Source organism: Natrix helvetica (genome assembly GCF_964273705.1).
Source record: "Natrix helvetica genome assembly, chromosome: 2".
NCBI classification, from domain to species: Eukaryota; Metazoa; Chordata; class Lepidosauria; order Squamata; family Natricidae; genus Natrix; species Natrix helvetica.
The window spans coordinates 110,762,583-110,781,221 of NC_138552.1; the positions used below are offsets into that span (position 1 = coordinate 110,762,583).

At 38.4% G+C, this 18,639-nt stretch overlaps 1 protein-coding gene across 1 annotated transcript in view; it reads right to left on the reverse strand.

The window, feature by feature from the left end:
* Nucleotides 1–579: 579 nt before the first annotated feature.
* The window catches only part of CASR (calcium sensing receptor), a 32,524-nt gene continuing 14,464 nt past the window's right edge, over nucleotides 580–18,639 (reverse strand). The window contains exons 4-6 of the mRNA XM_081944877.1: nucleotides 7,194–7,424; nucleotides 4,016–4,139; nucleotides 580–3,252 (exon numbers count right to left, since the gene is read on the reverse strand). Coding sequence (XP_081801003.1) covers nucleotides 1,829–3,252; nucleotides 4,016–4,139; nucleotides 7,194–7,424 — 1,779 coding nt within the window. The 3' untranslated portion in view covers nucleotides 580–1,828. The remainder of the gene's footprint in view (nucleotides 3,253–4,015; nucleotides 4,140–7,193; nucleotides 7,425–18,639) is intronic.

The following is an 18,639-nucleotide window of genomic DNA, read 5'->3' on the forward strand; positions in this document are numbered from 1 at the left end:
CACCCCTGGCATAGACATACTACACCAGACTTCAACCATCCAGATGCTCCTAGAAGAAGTTAGTTCTCTGAATCTGATGCCAGCTACCAGCAGGTCTTGTACCTGCAGCCCAGATCTTGGTGCATGCCTACTTTAGCATACTACACTAACCCAGCCACTCTTCAATATGCTCTCACAGCTCAAATGGAGTTTTCACTGCATTTGTCAATGGACCCACAATTTTGCATTATTTATATGGATAAATAGGAATATTTCCAGTGTGTGGGAAAATGTGAAGTGATTAATCTGTAGATCTTTTAGAAAAAGAGGGCCCCCTCTTATGCCACGCAAATACATGTCCAGCGGAAGATTCAATCAGAACTCATTACAATCAGACTTAACTTTACTCCTGGCTTCTTGCTCAGTTCTTTCTGTATGAGTAGGAGCTTATGGAACTCAGCCTTGCAACTTCAGTCTGTAAAACACATTTTAAAGTGCAGGAATTGCAGACATTAGACTGACCAATCTCTGACATTCATCCCACATGTGGTGAAACCTAACATTTAACTATACCTGCCATTTATTTGCCCATTAAAAAAATTTCCTAAAGTCACCGAACAAGGTTAAACTAACTGCATATTTTTTTATATTGAAGCATGATTCAATTGATACATTTTGAAAACATAACTACATTATATTGAACTAGCTTACTTTATTAATAGCTTTTCATAATCGAATCTGGTTCTGGTTCTATACCCAGGTTCATAACAGAATCTGGTTATCTCAACAATTGTCCTTGTTGTGCTGCTGTGTGCTATGCTCTTATTTCCTAAACTTTTGGATATTTTTTTCCCTAATTTGTGGGACACACAACTTCTTAGATCTGCTCTTCTCCATTTGAAGCTCTTTGATGCACAAAAGGCCTGCTAAGGGTAGAGATACCATCCAAGGCTGACAAGAAAAAAAGGACACATTTTCACTCTCTATATTTCTGTACTTTATCACAGCGTTTCTCAATCTTGGCAATTTTAAGATATGTGAACTTCAGTTGGCTAGGGAATTCTAGGAGTTGGAAGTCTGAACATCTTAAAATTGCCAAGGTTGAGAAACTGCCCTAGGAATATGGCTTCTCTTCCCTTACTCTGCCTTCAAGGTGAATTAAATTTGGATCGTCTACGTCAGTCTCCAGGACAGTAGCGCTGGATAACAGGGTGATGTCTCTGAGGACCACAGAATTCTATTTGTTAGATATGAAGCATCTGCTATGGCTTCATGTGTAAAAAATATCACTATTTATAATTTTAAATACTTTACAAGTTCAAGCTACTGGCTGAACATTATTTAACATGCTTCCATGGGTACTGGAGAATATTTTCTAAAGCAAACCGTGTGACTTGTTTTATGTAAAGCAGTAAGTTTCATCTTGTTGTAAAGTTGCTAAGCAGTTTTACATATAAAGGGGAAATAATATATACACGGAAGAAAAGGGATAATGTACATTGATGTAAAAGCAGAGCATGTTAATGGAACCTTTGACACGCTCGCAGGTTGGTGACTTGGACCTCTGCAGTGGTAGAAAGGAGAATAAGAAAAAAAAAGTTCTTCTCTAGGACAGCTGGGAAAGATACCTTCTTGCCCCTCCAAAGTTTTCTTTCTTGCATCTTCCACAACCATAGTTGGTTGCATTAAAAGGATAGCTAAAGACATGCTAAGGAACTGTTTCTCTCAGCTTTCCTTTGAAAGTGGATATAACTTGCTGAGTCTAACAGTAAGAGGAATTAGAGATGTGTTCAATTCTTCTCTCCATCCAGGAGAAAAATTGCTCAATAATTGGTTCCTTTTCCTTTGATTATGAATGGATGGCATTCTCTTTGATGGAGCCACTGCCTACTAAATCCCGCAGGTATGCAGCTGACAAAGAAGGTGGCCCTTCTACATGTTCTCCTTGCTTGGCTTCTCCCACTACTGATTCTGGGATGCTGGATTCTTGATTTGAGGGAATCTGGAATTTGGGCTCCAGTGATTCATTGCCATGCAGAGGAAGGAGGGCTTTGTGTCGCATGAGACTATCATCACTATTGCGTGCTTCCAAGGAGTTTCTGTGCTTTGCATTTTTATTGGCTACAGCATTTTTCTCCTCAAAGCTTAGTGACAAGGTGACAGTTCCACCACCAAAACTTACCTTCTGCTTGCACCCATGTTTTTGCTGTGGTTCTGCAGATGTTGGTATCGAAAAGGGCTCCTCGTGGTTGCTTTTGCTGCTAATGGATGAGGATGGGGTAGAGCCTGAGGAGCCCCCCAGACTATTGGACCTCTTGCGGGACACATTGCTGCGTCGCAGCGTAGCTCTGGCTGCCACTTTGAAAGCATGAGCAGCCGTGCTGCAGCGTACTTCCTCTATGGTGTTGCGGGATGGCTTAAAGAGGATAATGTAGACCTTGTTGAAGAAGATGCATGCCAAAAGCCCAAAGCTGGCTGCCAGAATGGCAATCACCTCCACTGCTGAGACAAATTTGCCATAGGTGCTGGCGTAGGCTGGTATAAAAGAGATCCAGACGATGAAAAAAATCAACATACTGAAGGTGATAAATTTGGCTTCGTTGAAGTTCTCTGGCAGTTTGCGGGATTTGAAAGCGAAGAAGAAGCAGATAGCAGCCAGAAGACAAGTGTAACCAATTAGGAAGCCCAGTGCCATCAAGGAGCCCTCATTACAAGTGATAAAGATGATTTCATCCTCCATTTCATGATTACGGAAACTAGAAGGGGGAGCTGTATAAAGCCAGATGACGCAGATGACAATTTGCACAAATGTGCATAAGAAGACCAAGAGGAACTGAAGGTTAAGTCCCCACCACTTGCGATGGAGGCTTGTTGGTATCTTTGCCTCAAAGACCAGAAGGACACGGTTGGTCTTCACCAGAATGCAGGAGATGCAGAGCACAAAGCTGATACCAAAGGCTGGTTGTCGTAAGCGGCAATTCCAATCTTGAGGCTCACCAATGAAGAAAAGGGAGCTGGAAAAGCAACAGAGCAAGGAAAACAGGAGGAGATAAGAGAGCTCACGGTTTGTGGCCTTGACAATGGGCGTGTTGCGAAATCTGGTAAAGACTCCCAGGACAAATGAAGTTAAGAAGACGCCTAGTACAGCAAAAAGAGTGAGAGCAATTCCAAATGGTTCTGTCCAGGACAAAAATTCTATTTGTTTGGGAATGCAGAAGGTATGATTTTCATTGGACCAGAAGTTCTCAGCACATTTCTCACAAGCGCTGGCATCTGGAAAAGACAAAACATCCTTGCTTAAAAGAAGATATTTGAACAGGAACTGCACTTAGTGGCATCTCTGTCAAGAAGACCAAAGACCATCTACATGCAATACTGCCAAAATATCATAGCTCTATTCTTGCTCAGACTTTTTATTTTCCATGACTTTTGTAGAGGAGAAACTCCTAGGAGGTGGTTAAAAAAACACCCTATGGTTTGTTCATCCTTTAATCCTTAGTTTGGTTCATTTACAAAGAAACTAAAGAAAGTATGTTCCATCTAGCTTCAGAAAAAAAAAAACCAGGATGGAAGTTTCCTAAGGGATTGTGTTTGGCAGAAGAAGTGGGAGGAAAAGAGTCAGTTGTGGCTAATGTCTCCTTCAGTTTAATTGAGTTCATTAGCTTTCCTCCCTGACTCAGAGATTATCTCATGATTCTTTAATACACAGTACAGCCCCCAGGAATTGTATATGGAATTATATTCAGAATACAGAGCCAACTCTTAAACCCAAAGACCAGTTAATCATTTTTAGCACATTTCTGTTCTGTTGCTTTTCTCCCAAACCTACACTGTATGCTCTTCTGGGACAAACTCCACTGCTAATCCATAAATATACTAACTGGATGGAGCAATGGAAGTGGCTAGTAATTCATTAACGCATTGTAACTGTGTGTTGCTATCAATGGTGACTTCCAAAAATGAATTCTGAGTCCATTTGCATAAATGTTCCTAATAGAGGAGGGGGCTGCTTTTTTCCCTCAGAATCAGATCATACCTGTTTCATCACTGATCTCTCCATCTGTGCATTCAACGCATTCAAAGCAGCAGGTGGGCTCCCCCTCAATGATACCTTTCCTTGTACCTGGAAGGCAGTCTCTGCTGCAGTTTGAAAATGGTACCTTAAGGAATAAAGATAGACTTCATTAATATCTAGGCTGATTCTCCTGATTGGTGGTGAAGCAATACCCTTTCAAACATTTGTCCATCAAGCATGTGTGAATAGACACAATCTGGATGAAGATCCGCTGCTAAGCTAAGATGATAGGGAAGAAGAATACTGTCTGCAGATCTCCCTGGAGCTAGTTCAATGGTGGTCTTTTCTTCTCTTCTATGCACAAGAAAAAGAAAAAGGTGAGAAGCAAAACTGCTACTCTTTGCTGAATCTCTCAGTGATCCAAAGAAGCAAGGATGCCACAATGCAGACCAGGAGAGGTAGTCAACCTGAGTATGCAATATTGTGAGTAGATAAATGGGTACCACTTTGGTGGGGAAAACCAAGCTGCGTTCATGGGTGGGGAGAAAGAGGAAGCCAGTGCTGGATCTGGCTGGATGTGAGGCATTGTGACACAAGACTGAAAGCGATCTTGGAGTCGTAGTGGACAACCATTTAAATATGAGCCAGCAGTGTGCAGCAGCTGCCAAAAAAGCCAACACAGTTCTAGGCTGCATCAACAGGGGGATAGAATCAAGATCACGTGAAGTGTTAATACCACTTTATAATGCCTTGGTAAGGCCACACTTGGAATACTGCATTCAGTTCTGGTCGCCATGATGTAGAAAAGATGTGGAGACTCTAGAAAGAGTGCAGAGAAGAGCAACCAAGATGATTAGGGGACTGGAGACTAAAACATATGAAGATCGGTTGCAGGAACTGGGTATGTCTAGTTTAATAGAAAGAAGGACTAGGGGAGACATGATAGCAGTGTCCAATATCTCAGGGGTTGCCACAAAGAAGAGGGAGTCAAACTATTTTCCAAGGCACCTGAGGGTAGAACAAGAAGCAATGGGTGGAAACTAATCAAGGAGAGAAGCAACTTAGAACTAAGGAGAAATTTCCTGACAGTTAGAACAATTAATCAGTGGAACAGAAGTTGCCTCCAGAAGTCGTGAATGCCCCAACACTGGAAGTCTTTAAGAAGATGTTGGATAGCCATTTGTCTGAAACGATATAAGGTGTCCTGTCTAGGCAGGGGGTTGGACTAGAAGACCTCCAAGGTCCCTTCCAACTCTACTATTGTATTGTATTATTGTATTAAGACGAGGCAAGATGACACGGGTGGAGGAGTCTGGAAAAGCCAACAACCTCAGTGCCACTAGTTATCTGGTGAAAAGCTAGGTCACTCCCCGTGGTGCACCCAAAAGAGGTGCATAAGTGCTGAACTAGTATTCTAGGCTGTCAGGACTGCATTGTTTGTCTAGCATGTATAGATTTCCCTGACATTATACACCATACACTACATAAAATAAAGTCAACCTGAGACAATAGGCAGATGGGCATTATGTCTTGCTCACTTGAGCAAGTTAGTGAGTAGCTGCGATAGCACCAAGAAGCAGGTAGAGCCACTGTTTTCACTTGCCCACTTCTTTTGGAGCATGGATGTGGGAAGGAATTATGCTGGCACTGGATAGCACATCAGGAAGGGCTCAGTTTCCTTCCCACTGAGGGGATGCACATTCTTCTCACAAGTGGAAATCAGAGCCAGGGATCTCCTGGTCACTGCTTAAAAAAACGGAGAGGAGAAAGGCTATGTACATAAATTGGTTTGGAAGTGGAATGGTCTCCCCCAATATTCTAGTATGTACTTTAAGAGAAAGGTGATGCATATGCCTAGTTCTCCACCATGTGACAAGCATCACCATCTGATAAATGTGTGAACCATGCTTTTGACATGGCATGTTCTTTCTACAAATGTGTTTAACCTAAGGTTGTATGAGCCCACTGTCAATGTTTAACACTGTCAACTAATTATTGCTGGCTGGAATGAAAAAAGGGCAACATAGAAAGGGCACCTAGTTGAGGAAGCTATGAACTCCACAGTAATATGAACTCTTTGGTAATCCTATAATCCCAGGTTTACAAGCAAGATCAGATCTGGAACTGTCTAAACAGCCACAAGATGGAGCCAAAAGGAAAATATGCTGACTTTTGAATTGGATTTTTTAAGGTCAACCGTTCTGAATGAGCAATACTATAAAAAAGGCTTTTCTTTAAGATACAATTGATAGAAAAAAGAACGAAGAGACAAACAAAGGACACTTTAAAGGACAGTAAAATACTTCTCCATTTAAATTTTGTGCTAAATATTAGTTTTGACATCAACAAGCTGAAGATGGCTGTTGTACTAAAACCCACAGAAAAGCAAAATGATTTGACAGCTGTTTGACCACCCAAATGATGGGGGGGGGGGAAGTGAGATCAGTGCAAAGGAGTAAAACTTGGAAGGGCCCAGAGCAATGTGAAGGACCTCAAACTGCAAAAATCAGGCACCTTGAGAAGAGTACAAATGAAGTGATCATGAATGGCACCACCTGAACTGAATAAGCAGTTTTGAATTATCGAAACATTTAAATCAGCCATTTTTGTTTTCATGCAATTATATTTAAGAAGCAAATACTCAAGAAATTCCACAGAAGCAAAAAAGGATTTTCACAATGCAAAAAAGCATTGAGGCTTTTTTTCCAAAATGAGGCCAAGCTTCATCTGCACTGGAATACAGCATCAGAGTTGCTGTGGAGAATAGCTGTTACACCTGCTGTTGTTTTTCCACCATAAAACAGCATTACTTGACAACAGGTATCAAACAAAAACATTTTAATGTTTATATATATACACATACATACATACATACATACATACATACATACATACATACATACATACAAACACACATACACTTACACTTACACATACATACATACATACATACATACATACATACATATATATATATATATATATATATATATATATATATATATATAAACACATACATTACAATGTTTTTGTTTGATACCTGTTGTAATAAACACACACACACACACACCTAGCTTGATCTCAAAAGGGAAAGGGGAAAGGGAAAGGGAAAGGAAGCTATTCTTGAGGAGAGGAAAGATATTGTGGATCCCCTTGGACAATCTGAGACATATCAGTTAAAATGTTGGGTGAGACTTACCTCTTTGGAAAAGCCACTCCATAGGATCTTATTTTCATTGATAAATAACCTTTCTCCTTTTTTGGCATAAACATTATAGTGTCCAACTTCCTCAAATACAATGGAGCCATCTTCAGGGGACAGATGCCAATTGATAATTGAATAATTTCCTATTAGGCCTCCTGACTCATCAAAATCCACTTGCTCCCCCATATTATTAGTGAAGTTCAAGTGTCGCAGATGTTTCAGTACCTAAAAAAAAGAGAGAGAGGCAGAGATGCTCAAAGTGATCACTGCTGTGAATGGGGCATTGCTGGAAGAGGGCTGCCTCACTGGCATCCTAAATAAAAACAATAAGCTTCCTGAAATAAGGAGAAAAGAGAATTAATGCAGATTTTAAATTATAAAATACTTCTGTGTGGTTCCTATAATTTTAATCATTTTTAAAAAAATGTGCATGACAACACCACTGCTTATTTATTAATTACTAGTCCAAGCCAATACAGAATAGATTCAAATAAGGATGCCCCAAAGGTGCTTTTTTCCAAGAGGCAACTGGACTTTCTGGTTCTTCTTTGAAGATATTTCGCTTCTCATCCAAGAAGCTTCTTCAACAGAGCTGAAGAAGCTTCTTGGATGAGAAGCAAAACGTCTTCAAAGAAAAACCAGAAAGTCCAGTTGCCTCTTGAAAAAAGCACCTTTGGGACAACCATGACCTGGATAACTGAGAATCCCCATAGACATTCAAATGAGGAAAAAGCAAGAAAAGACTCAGACAATAAAAACATTAAATACTTAAAAACACTAACCAAACAAATGCAAATAAAACATTAACAAGTTCAGAAAATGATATTCCTATCTCTCTTATGGCAATTGCACTTGAGCAGAATTTAGCAATCCACTTGATTATTTTTATAGGAAAAAAAGAAAACGTTTGTTTACCTAGCTGGACTAGATAATAAGGACCCTGTTAGATAAAAGCAACATAATGATACATAGGAAAGCACAATAAAATATGAGAAAATTACTATATTGCTGGTTTTGATAGAGAGGGCAAAGGTGATACTGAGGGACTATTATTCTTCTCCAGAGCCACAGATGCAGGGGTGGGTTCCTGCCAGTTCTAACCTCTTCTATAGAAGAGGTTCCACAAATCTACAGTGCCATTTAGAACCGGTTCCAGCTCCCTCCCCCTGCCCGTCAAGATGAAGAGCGAGAGGAGGAATTCTGGGAGTTGAAGTCCACAAGTCTTAAAGCTGTCAAGTTTGAACACCCCTGGGGTTTTTTTTCTAAAGGGTTAGGGGTGTAAGGGTCTTGTAACTTGACAGCTTTAAGACTTGCGTGCTTTAAATGCCAGAGTTCCTGAGCCAACATTTTGGTTGCTAAGCAAGAGCATTGTTAAGTGAGTTTCACCACATTTATAAGTTGGCCACGCCCACCCAGTCACATGGCTGGCAAGCCACTCCCTCCCAGTCACATGGCCAGCAAGCCACTCCCACAAAGCAGGCCACACCTACAGAAGAGGTTCTAAAAAAATTTGAAACCCACCACTGCACAGATAATATAGCATTTTATCTAATTAACTAACCAATGTTTTCTTAAAAGGAACATGATATTAGTGAGGTAGTTGGCTACTTTGAAAGTTCTTCCATATAAACCAGTGTTAAAGAAATGGGGAAATAAACTTTGATCCTTTTATAATTCAGTGTCCGAAATACACTATTTAATCTCTATGTTTGCTTCTCATGTGCTTTTTGGAAGAAGAAGAAACTGTTACAAGGTTACAGTAGAATGCCTTCTTTCCAGCAAAGAAGTAAACCTATTAGCAAAAATTAAGATGGTTGAAGTTCCCTAAGTTACTTTTAGACAGTACTTCAGTTGGCATTTTCTCACATGAGCCTCAACAGAGACCACATTTCAAAAGCAAAAGGGCATACGATACGCATCAGGGGATATATAGAACCGCTGTAATATATTTAGTTTTTATTGCTTCTAAAAAATTTTCTTCCCTAAATATACAAAACTGTGTGCCATAGAACAGAAACCTCAGCATTTTGGCTTTCAATAACTTAATGATTGCACGTATAAAATTATTGCGTCTGCAACTGACAATTCAGTTTATTGCATTAATAACTTTAGAAGCTTCAGCATTGGTATTTGTTTCTTTGATGTTGTCAATTATTGGAAGATGATTCAAAGACATTTGGAATCTTTAACCCACTCAATGCAGGTATTGTTTATCCTCTAATTATGATTCTTGGTAAATAGAATTACTTAAATTTGGGATAATATCTATTTTCATTGCTGCAATAAACTCCTAGGTTTGCAGACAATGCCTTAAGGCTTAAGCCACCCTGTGTCAAAAGATAAAATAACTGCATAGTCAGCATGTAACAGGATGGATATAGGTTTCTTTGCCAACAACGGAGGGTAAAGCTTGTTTTTAAAAAAGCTTGAGTAATGGAATTAATACAGAAAAAAAACAGAACAAGAATGTAATCTTGTTTAACTTTTGAGTTGATCAGACAAGCCTATGGTGGTGGAACACTAACCTGCATGAAGGTATTTTCATGTAACATAATAATTAAAATAAAAAAGTGATTTATGGTCCAGGATGCTAATTTTGCTCATAGCATTTCCTTAGGTAAAATACCATCTTTAAGTCAATAAAAGAGTCATATAGAGTATCCTGAGACTGGTCAGAATGAATGAACAAATTTGCCTAATTTATATCATTGTCATATGGCTACCCTTAATAACTTAGAATAGCACCTATTTTGAATATGTCACATTAGATGCTGATTGATTTCTTGTCCAATTCAAGGATTTGTTCATCACTTTTAAAGCTCTTTATGCTGTAAAATTGGAGCACACTATCCAACACCAAGTCACAATTGAGGTACTTATGACCCCAACCTTGCTGGCATTTATAAGCAAGCTATATAGACCTATTCCATCATTCACTCATATTATTATTTTTATTGGCATTTACAATGTTTAGATTTTGGTTTATTTATTATAATATCATGGTAGAGTTGTTATTGTTTATGGTGTTGTACCCTATTCAGATTCTGCTAGGATTTAGATAAGATATAAATAATGTTAAATAAATGAATGGGTTAATAAGTAAATTGATCTGAAATTAACTTAATAGCTTACCTCCTTCTTAAAAATTGGGACAGTTATTAATCAACATCACTCCTCGGAATAGGAAAGGAGAGATTGATAGTGCTAAAAGCCCACCAATCAGAAATCAAATCACCTACTCTTACAGCTTTGCCATTCTTCACTCATTTAGGTATCTTGGAAATAAGAAATAAGTGATCAGCAGGTAGTTCAAATGAGTTCAGCTGAGCAAGTTTCATTAAATACAACCCCAAAGTGTTCTGCCTAGACCTCAGGCGTGAGATTTGCCTTCTTGCCCCAGAGGCACTCTTAGGAGCTGAATAAACCATAAGACACCAAAATTTAAAAGAGCTTTAATCTTTTACAGCTGGTTCTAACTTCCTCCAATTAGTCATTTGTACCTCCCTTTTTTTTCTTTCAACAAAGACTTCAATTGTTTTTTCAAAGTCAATCCCCATGATCAAACTCCTTTTATTATTTCTAAACTCCCTTCATTTAATTTGGTATTAGCTTCAACTCAAGCTTGAAAACCTAAACATGTCTCAGAGTTAAATTTGGATTTGGAATTTTGACCATTCATTTTAGAGACTAAAAAACTGGAGACAAACCCTCTCAAACTCATTAGAATTTTATAAGAGTCTCCTATCCAAGGGAATTTTACTGGGCAGTTATTTTCTGATCTCCAAATCAAAGCATTTACTGGATAATTTGCTGAAAGACGAACAGAAATTGGTCAATATCAAGGTGAAAATCACTCTTCAGTTATGTTTAACAAGCTTGAGAATACCAACATACAATTGATAATACTGACATTTCTACCACTCTTAATTTGGTTCCTCTTTAATCACTGCATTTAGAATAAAGCATTCAAATATGGTGGTCATTTGGATCAAGCTCCAAGCCTTATAATTAACTCTACCCTGCTTCAAATAAGGTAAAGTGAAGAGAGTACATGTTATTTTATTGGGGATAAAAGATTTCCTGGTTAATCCCAATCCAGCACTAAATCATAAACAAATATTAATTCAACATTTGGCTGCTTGGGTAGCAAATTCAGGAGATTCCATTATTGTAGTGACACATATGAATGCTCAACATCCATTCAGAAAAAAAACTGCCCCAGTGAAATTTGTATATAAGTGCACTTTAACTTGGATGGCTCATTCCTGCTGTTAATTGTTGCTCCCCCCCCCCACTACAAAAAGTGTGGTAGTGATAATCAGAGATAATAGGGAAAACTTACTAGAGCTATTCATTTTGTGAATAGAGGTAAAATGGAAGATGAGATTAAATAATTATATTTTTCTATGATGTCCTGATTCATTCTCAAAATCTCAGATTATCTTATTGCAAAATGGAGATGAAGAATCACCATTGTTTTTCCAATGATTTAATACTTTTGTTTGGCCAAAAGTATTTATGTCAGCCTTTGTTTAATAAAATTCTCAAAATGGCTCCTGGTAGTAATACAAGCATTTTACAAAGCTGCATAACACAACAGAGTAGCTGGACCAGAGAAAAAATGCTAAGAAGTATCATTGGATTAAAGCCAGGCGGGAGTGGCTGTTTAGTGAAAGGGCTTCTATGATGCAGTGTCCCCCCACCCCAGACACTAGCTTGCTCTCAAGTAAGAAAGCCCATCTTAGCATCATCTCTGTTTCTAAGAATATTTTGGGGTGATACACAGCATCTTGGAGTCCTACAAAGAATTGGGAGAAGCGGTGTAACTGATTATGGTTCTGAATGGATTATTTGAAACTGACCACGCCTATCATGTGGATTTCCAAAATTTTCCAGGACACCGCCCTCCCCCCCCAAAAAAGATTGTTAATAATTGTAATGCTGGGTAAGGATCCTTGGAAGGACAATTCACTATCCACATCTCAGAAAAAGCCCTTCTCTGCCTCACTTCAACTAGCAGGAGAAAATTTGAGATGAATCAAGAGTAACTAAAGCAAGAAGCCTTTTCTTTAGCTACCTGGCTGAAATCCCAAGCTATTTAGGACTTCAAAAATAAGTGCTAGGCATTTTAATTATATTGAGAAACACTGTCTGTGCATGGTATCATTTGGGACTGATGTTGTTAGTTGCATTTGGTTGGTCTCAACAAGAAACAGCCGAGCTACACTTCAGATTAATTGAAGATGCCCGGTGATAGCTATATGTGTAACGTTCACATCAGAGTAATCTGGATATAACAAACTCATTACAGGATTGTAAGAAAAAGAACCCTGCAGTTTATGGTGCTTTACCAGGAAATTTGCTTTAAAACTTGAATTTCATTAAATCGATTTCACTTGGGAGTTTAACGCCAGAGAAAAAATTAAGATAAATACTTACCTTATGATAAAATTATATATGATCCAAAGCCTGTGACTCTTAAAATCAGAACTTCCGTATCAAATAATAATTGTCACATTCCCTTGCATTTCTGTGTAGTTTTAATTCCTGTTTTACTTGCTGTACAATAGCAGGCATGGACATGAAGAGCAGAAAGAAGCAAAAAGGCAGAGTGTAGTTGTTCTGCTATTTATGGCCTATGGCAGGGGTGTCCAAACTTGGGAACTTTAAGACTTGTGGACTTCAACTCCCAGAATTCCCCAGCCAGCCGGCTGGGGAATTCTAGGAGTTGAAGTCCACAAGTCTTAAAGTTCCCAAGTATGGACACCCCTGGCCTATGGGATAACAAAAGATGCAGAACCTGCCAATGCCATCAACCCTGGCTTAGCTAATGGCTGATGTTAACACGTCTTCCACATTTTGTCTTCTGCCTACTATGAATGAAAATATTGAACTGATTTACCTGCTGGGTTATTTCAAATATTTCCATGTGACCTGAATAATAGCCAAGAAAGCAATATGATCCAAACTGTCTCAGTTTTACATACTAGAAGTTTAAATGAGTATCTTTCTGGGCAAGCCAGTTGAGCCTGTTTTCCATGAAGACCCAAACCTGAATGAAAGGAATATTGGGACTTCGACAAGGTCCCTCCCTCATTCTCTGCATGTACAAATACACGTCAAGATTATATCACTTGAAATAGAAAAAAATTCAATTTCAGTAATTCTGGCCTTAAAAGGTTTTGTATAAAAAAACAAATAATAAAACAAGAATCAGATAAGGAAAACGGAGGTTGCCTTAGTTCTTGCAAACTATCATCAATGTCCTACTTTTTTGAATGAAATTATTATCTAGGAACATGTTGATCTCTCTCTAATATAGGGCTATATTAAATTATTATGATTGGTTGCATTATTAATAGTTATGGTTCATTACACAATCAGCCAAATGTTTAAACTGGATTTGGCATTTTTATCTGTCTATCAAGTTTTTACTAAAGACCTGGGGTAGGGAAATCTTGTTCTTTTAGATTTCATATTACAGTATTGGCATCTTTTAATGCTTGTGCTAGCTGTTACTTTTGAACAAGTTTCAGTGCAGGCAATTTTATTATTTTTGTTCTAGATGCTCAGTTATTCTTTGTTTCAATTATTCTTTAGCTACAGGGTTTTTTTTTCCTGAGGAGAAGACAGAGAAGAGGGTGCCTTTCTGGTTTGTGAATGAAAATGAATCAATATGTAAGATGGCTTTCTCTACTATGGGAGTTCTCTACTACGAACTCCTGCTAGTTTACCTCTTCAGTTACTTACCAGCTACTGCTGGTAAGGCTTCAGTTTCTTTGTCCTGGGAAAATCTTTGCAGTTCTTTCAATTCTGCTTCTGTGAATACTTTCTTTTGCATTATAAATTGATGTTGAACTTCTAGTTTATTATAAATGCCAGAATATTGTTTGCCTTCCTTTCATGTAGGGGACTAGAAAGGGAAGATGTCCTTTCTAATAATTTTCCTCCTACTTCCTTGTGTTAAAAAAAGATTATGGAGGCAAGAAAATGATGGCAGTTATGCCATGGACTTGAGATAGGCACTTTGTTCCCCAGGCAAGATGAGGGCTGAAGGATGACTGCACTCTTTCATGCCAAAAAGGGTGAAACAATTGCTTCCTGGTGTAGATCCTAAGGATGAGATGTAATCTGAGATTTTATTTGTCCGTTCTCTTTGAAGTTTCTTCTATGTCAGTAATACTGATTAAGTATAATTGTTAAAGTTTCCAGCAATGTTCAGAAATAGGAGTTCCTTGTAACAAATTATGCTGGGAAAAAACTTCAGTATGATCAAATTATTTTTCTCATGCCTAGAGATTAAAGGCTATAGGTGAGGTGTGGGTCTCACCAAGAATGTTTGTTTCTTAATTTATTTTGGAGTTGTCTTGGAAATGATAGAAAAATTATACTTTCTCAAAATGCCGAGTCTTGTTTTCTTGTATCATCATGAGTAAGGAGAGCCAGGTTTTTAACAAAAGTGTAACAATGTTTTACAAGAAGTAGGAAGAAAAGAAAAGATGAATCTGGTCCTAGGGATGGATGAGGCCTAATCCCACCAAAAATCATATTCTAATATGTAAATTGCAGATCTCCCAATATAAAGAGCAGCTGGAAAAAACAAGGACATCTTTAAAAATTCTGCAGTGTGATCTCCTCTCTCTCTCTCTCTCTCTCTCTCTCTCTCTCTTTTGTGTGTGTGTGTGTGTGTGTGTGTGTGTGAGTGTGTGTGTGTGCAATTTAATTAGCACATTCTGAAACAACCCAACCTGCAATGTCAGTTTTATTCACATGAATGTCTTCAGCCTCCATAGACAATTTTAAAAAAAACTTGAGTGGTTGAAGTTCAGTGACCTCTATCTACCAGCCCAGAAACTGAGGGGAACAACTTGGAGTGTAGATAATGAGTTTGTCTTTGGATAAAATAACATTTTGTATCTTTCCATGTTGCAATTTTGTGAGTGTCCATTTCATGTTGTCAAAATTCCAAATGGTCCAAATTGCCAATCCCTCTCCTTGAACACCAAACGGGAAAGGAGAAGCCATGAAATTATTTCCCTCATTATTCCCTAATGCAGCAGAAGTTAACATCCTTTGTCTTTGCATTAGTGGCCCAGAGTCCCTATTCTTTAGCGTGATAAATTATTATGACCCTTTGCTGGCAGGACTGCCTCTCCAGAGAGTATGCATGTTCTGGTATCAGAAGAGAAACTAGATGAATCAGTTGGGAAGTCACAAGATGAGATGCCCCCTTCTGCCTAAGCATCACTGCAATCAGCTAGCCCCCACAACCTGTTTTAAAAACAAGCCCATGTTTTAAAAACAAGCCCATATGTCATATTAGTAATCTAATATACTCATTTAATTGGCCCTGGTAACCTTTGTTCAGACTTCCCCGATATGAACTGGGCTTCTCTTAAAGGCTCTGAAATGGATTCCTGGGTACTTATGTTTCTATCTTTAGTTACAAACATAGAGGACAGGCTTTTAACACGAAACAGTTTGGGCTAATCATTGACAATCTATAACCTATAAAAAGCTGCAAAAGTCATAGCAATAAGGACAGATAATATTTTTTTAAAAAATATTTAAAAATACATTATAAACAAAGGGGATTATTGTTATTAAGTAGGAAGTTGCTCCAAAGAGTGGTGGCTGTGTTTTTGCCAGGTGTCCTGAAACAATCCTGGTTCATGAAATCCCCAGGTTTTTTTTCCTCAAGGACAGTTTCCTCAAGTGCAGCTATTTTATTCTTTTCCATAGTAATGGGAGAGAACATGCTACAGTTGGGGAGGGAGTTATAGGTCTTTTATGAATGATGGACAGAAGTCGTTCCTTTAAGAAAAACACCCTTAGCTGATTTACCTTGCTCCAAATTTCATAGCAACTCTTAAAAACTAATTTTTTTTTGGCGGTCTTGCTAAACGTCTCCCCTTAATCTGCACACATCTCTTCTACTTCTATTTATTTATCATGTTAAAAAGCAAACCGACTTTTAGATACATTAATCTCTTTTTTGGAATGATGAAAATTTGGATTATAGGAAAGATGCTGGGGATACAATTTTGGCCTTGTTCCTCATTTCTAGCTTTCCCTTGTTGACTGGGATAATCTGAAAAGTAGCTGTAATTCAAGAATGCATGCCTACATTCAATTCAATGTTAGTTACAAATAGCTGAAATACTTCTTCAGATATTCTCCATCAAAACAGGACCGCTGAGCCTGAACATAATTGTACTAAGCCAGGATGTGTCGACACACACTTCTACCACAGATGTATATTTTAAGCTGCTGTAGCTTATATGACTAGAGTCCTATGCACACTTAAGACTGGTCACCATTTATCTCAGTGGCAATTGCAGAATCATAGGGCTGGGAAGGAACTTAAATATCTTCTAGTGCAGCCCCCTGCCCAAGGTAGGAGTTCTTATACCATCCCAGACAAATGGTTGCCCAATATTTCTTGAAAACTTCCATTGATGAAGCATCCACAACTCCAGGAAGCAAGCTGTTCCCCTGCTTAATAGTTTTCACTGTCAAGAAATTCCTTCTTATTTCCAGGTTGGATCTTCTTCTGATGACCTTCCACCCATTTCTTCTTATCCTATCCTCTGATGCTATGGAGAATAAATCAATATCCCCTTCCCTGTGACAGCCTTTTAAGTATTGGAAGACAGCTATTACATCACGCCTCAGCCTTCTATTTGTAAAGCTAAACATATTTAATTCCCTTAGCTGTTCATTGTACTATTTAGTCTCAAGTCTCCTAATCATCTTTATTGCTCTTCTTTGCACTCTTTCTAGGGTCCCAGCATCTTTTTTGTATCATGGTGATCAGAGCTGACCAGAACCACTTACTCACTTCTGTATAAATGTGTAGGAGACCAGTCTCTGACTGAATTAATCACCTATTAGGCCAAATAATGTACAGTACAATCTAACATTTTTGTGCAGTTTAAGTGACTGAGAGCCTTTCTACTCTTACATCAAAGCACGATGGCACAAAATCATTTGACAACATATTTTCTCTGCAGTGTCCCCATGATGTTGTCAGTTTCTTTTCCCCATCCCATGGGACCTGTTTGAGACATCTGCAGATGTATTAGTGTTTAAAAGTATCCATTTAGTCCAGGGTGTCAAACTCATGGCCCATGGGCCTGATGCGTCATGTGCTGGCTCTGCCCCGCCCAGTTTAGCGAAGGGGAAAAAAGTCCCGATACCTCATGTGACGCCACGAGTTTGACATCCCTGATCTAGTCTGTTACTTTGTCAAGTTTGATCTTGGATTGGTTTTATTGTAATTTATTTGATTATTGGGCTACCCAGAATCGTTGAAAGTCAGGCAGCATGCAAGTTTAATAAATGATCATGATGATCTAGCATTTCTCCTCTTAATTTATCAATACAATACAATAGTAGAGTTGGAAGGGACCTTGGAGGTCTTCTAGTCCAACCCCCTGCCTAGGCAGGAAACCCTATACCGTTTCAGACAAATGGCTATCCAACATCTTCTTAAAGACTTCCAGTGTTGGGGCATTCACAACTTCTGGAGGCAAGCTGTTCCGCTAATTAATTGTTCGAACACATTTGAGTCACAATTGAAGATGCAAAAAAAATGCTAAGCTATTGTGGGAGTATAGTCTCACACTGATAAAGGGGCAGCCATTGGGTAAATTACATCAAAGTACTGGTTGACTTGTCTTCTCCCCACCTACATTGAAGGGCAGGAGAAAGAAAAATGAGAACTTAAACTGCTTTGAATTGGTTGTAAATAAAGCTCACATATGAAAGCCAAAGTATTTGTCAGAATTCTTGTTGTCCTAACAAATCTTATTAAACAGATCTCAGATTTGATGCTTATTAGTTTCTTTGCAGTCCTGATTGCTGCTTCTTAGTTCTGATGCTTTGAAGGAAATCAGGTGAATGACAGTGAGTGGGAACAGAGGCAATAGAGACAGAATAGGGATTGGCATGGAGACAGTCAATTTCATGCCAGTCTAACTTTCTGCTGATTCAAGAGTATGTAGGTGGTGAACAGTTCAGCTCAACAGTGGAGAAAATCCTTGAGTTTTAAGTAGGTTACTACAGTATTTTCTGAGTTTCAATCCCACATTGGCAACATAATACTACAGGACTATTACGATCCTTACCCAGATATTTTCAAGATTTAAAGGATTATTCAAATATTCAACTTATGAAAAACATTTCAGGACAAAAGGCCTTCCAGATCTCAATTGGGAAATACTTCTTCCTGATCAAATTAGAATCAAATCAATTTATTTATTTATTTTATTTTTAATTGTATTTATTTAGTTTGTCAAACATGTACGAGATAACAGGTATAAGTATAAACATGGACATGAACGTAGGAAATGGGTACAAATAAATGGGTACAATAGGACAGGTGCGTAGGCACGCTGGTGCACTTATGCACACCCCCTTATAGACCTCTTAGGAAAGG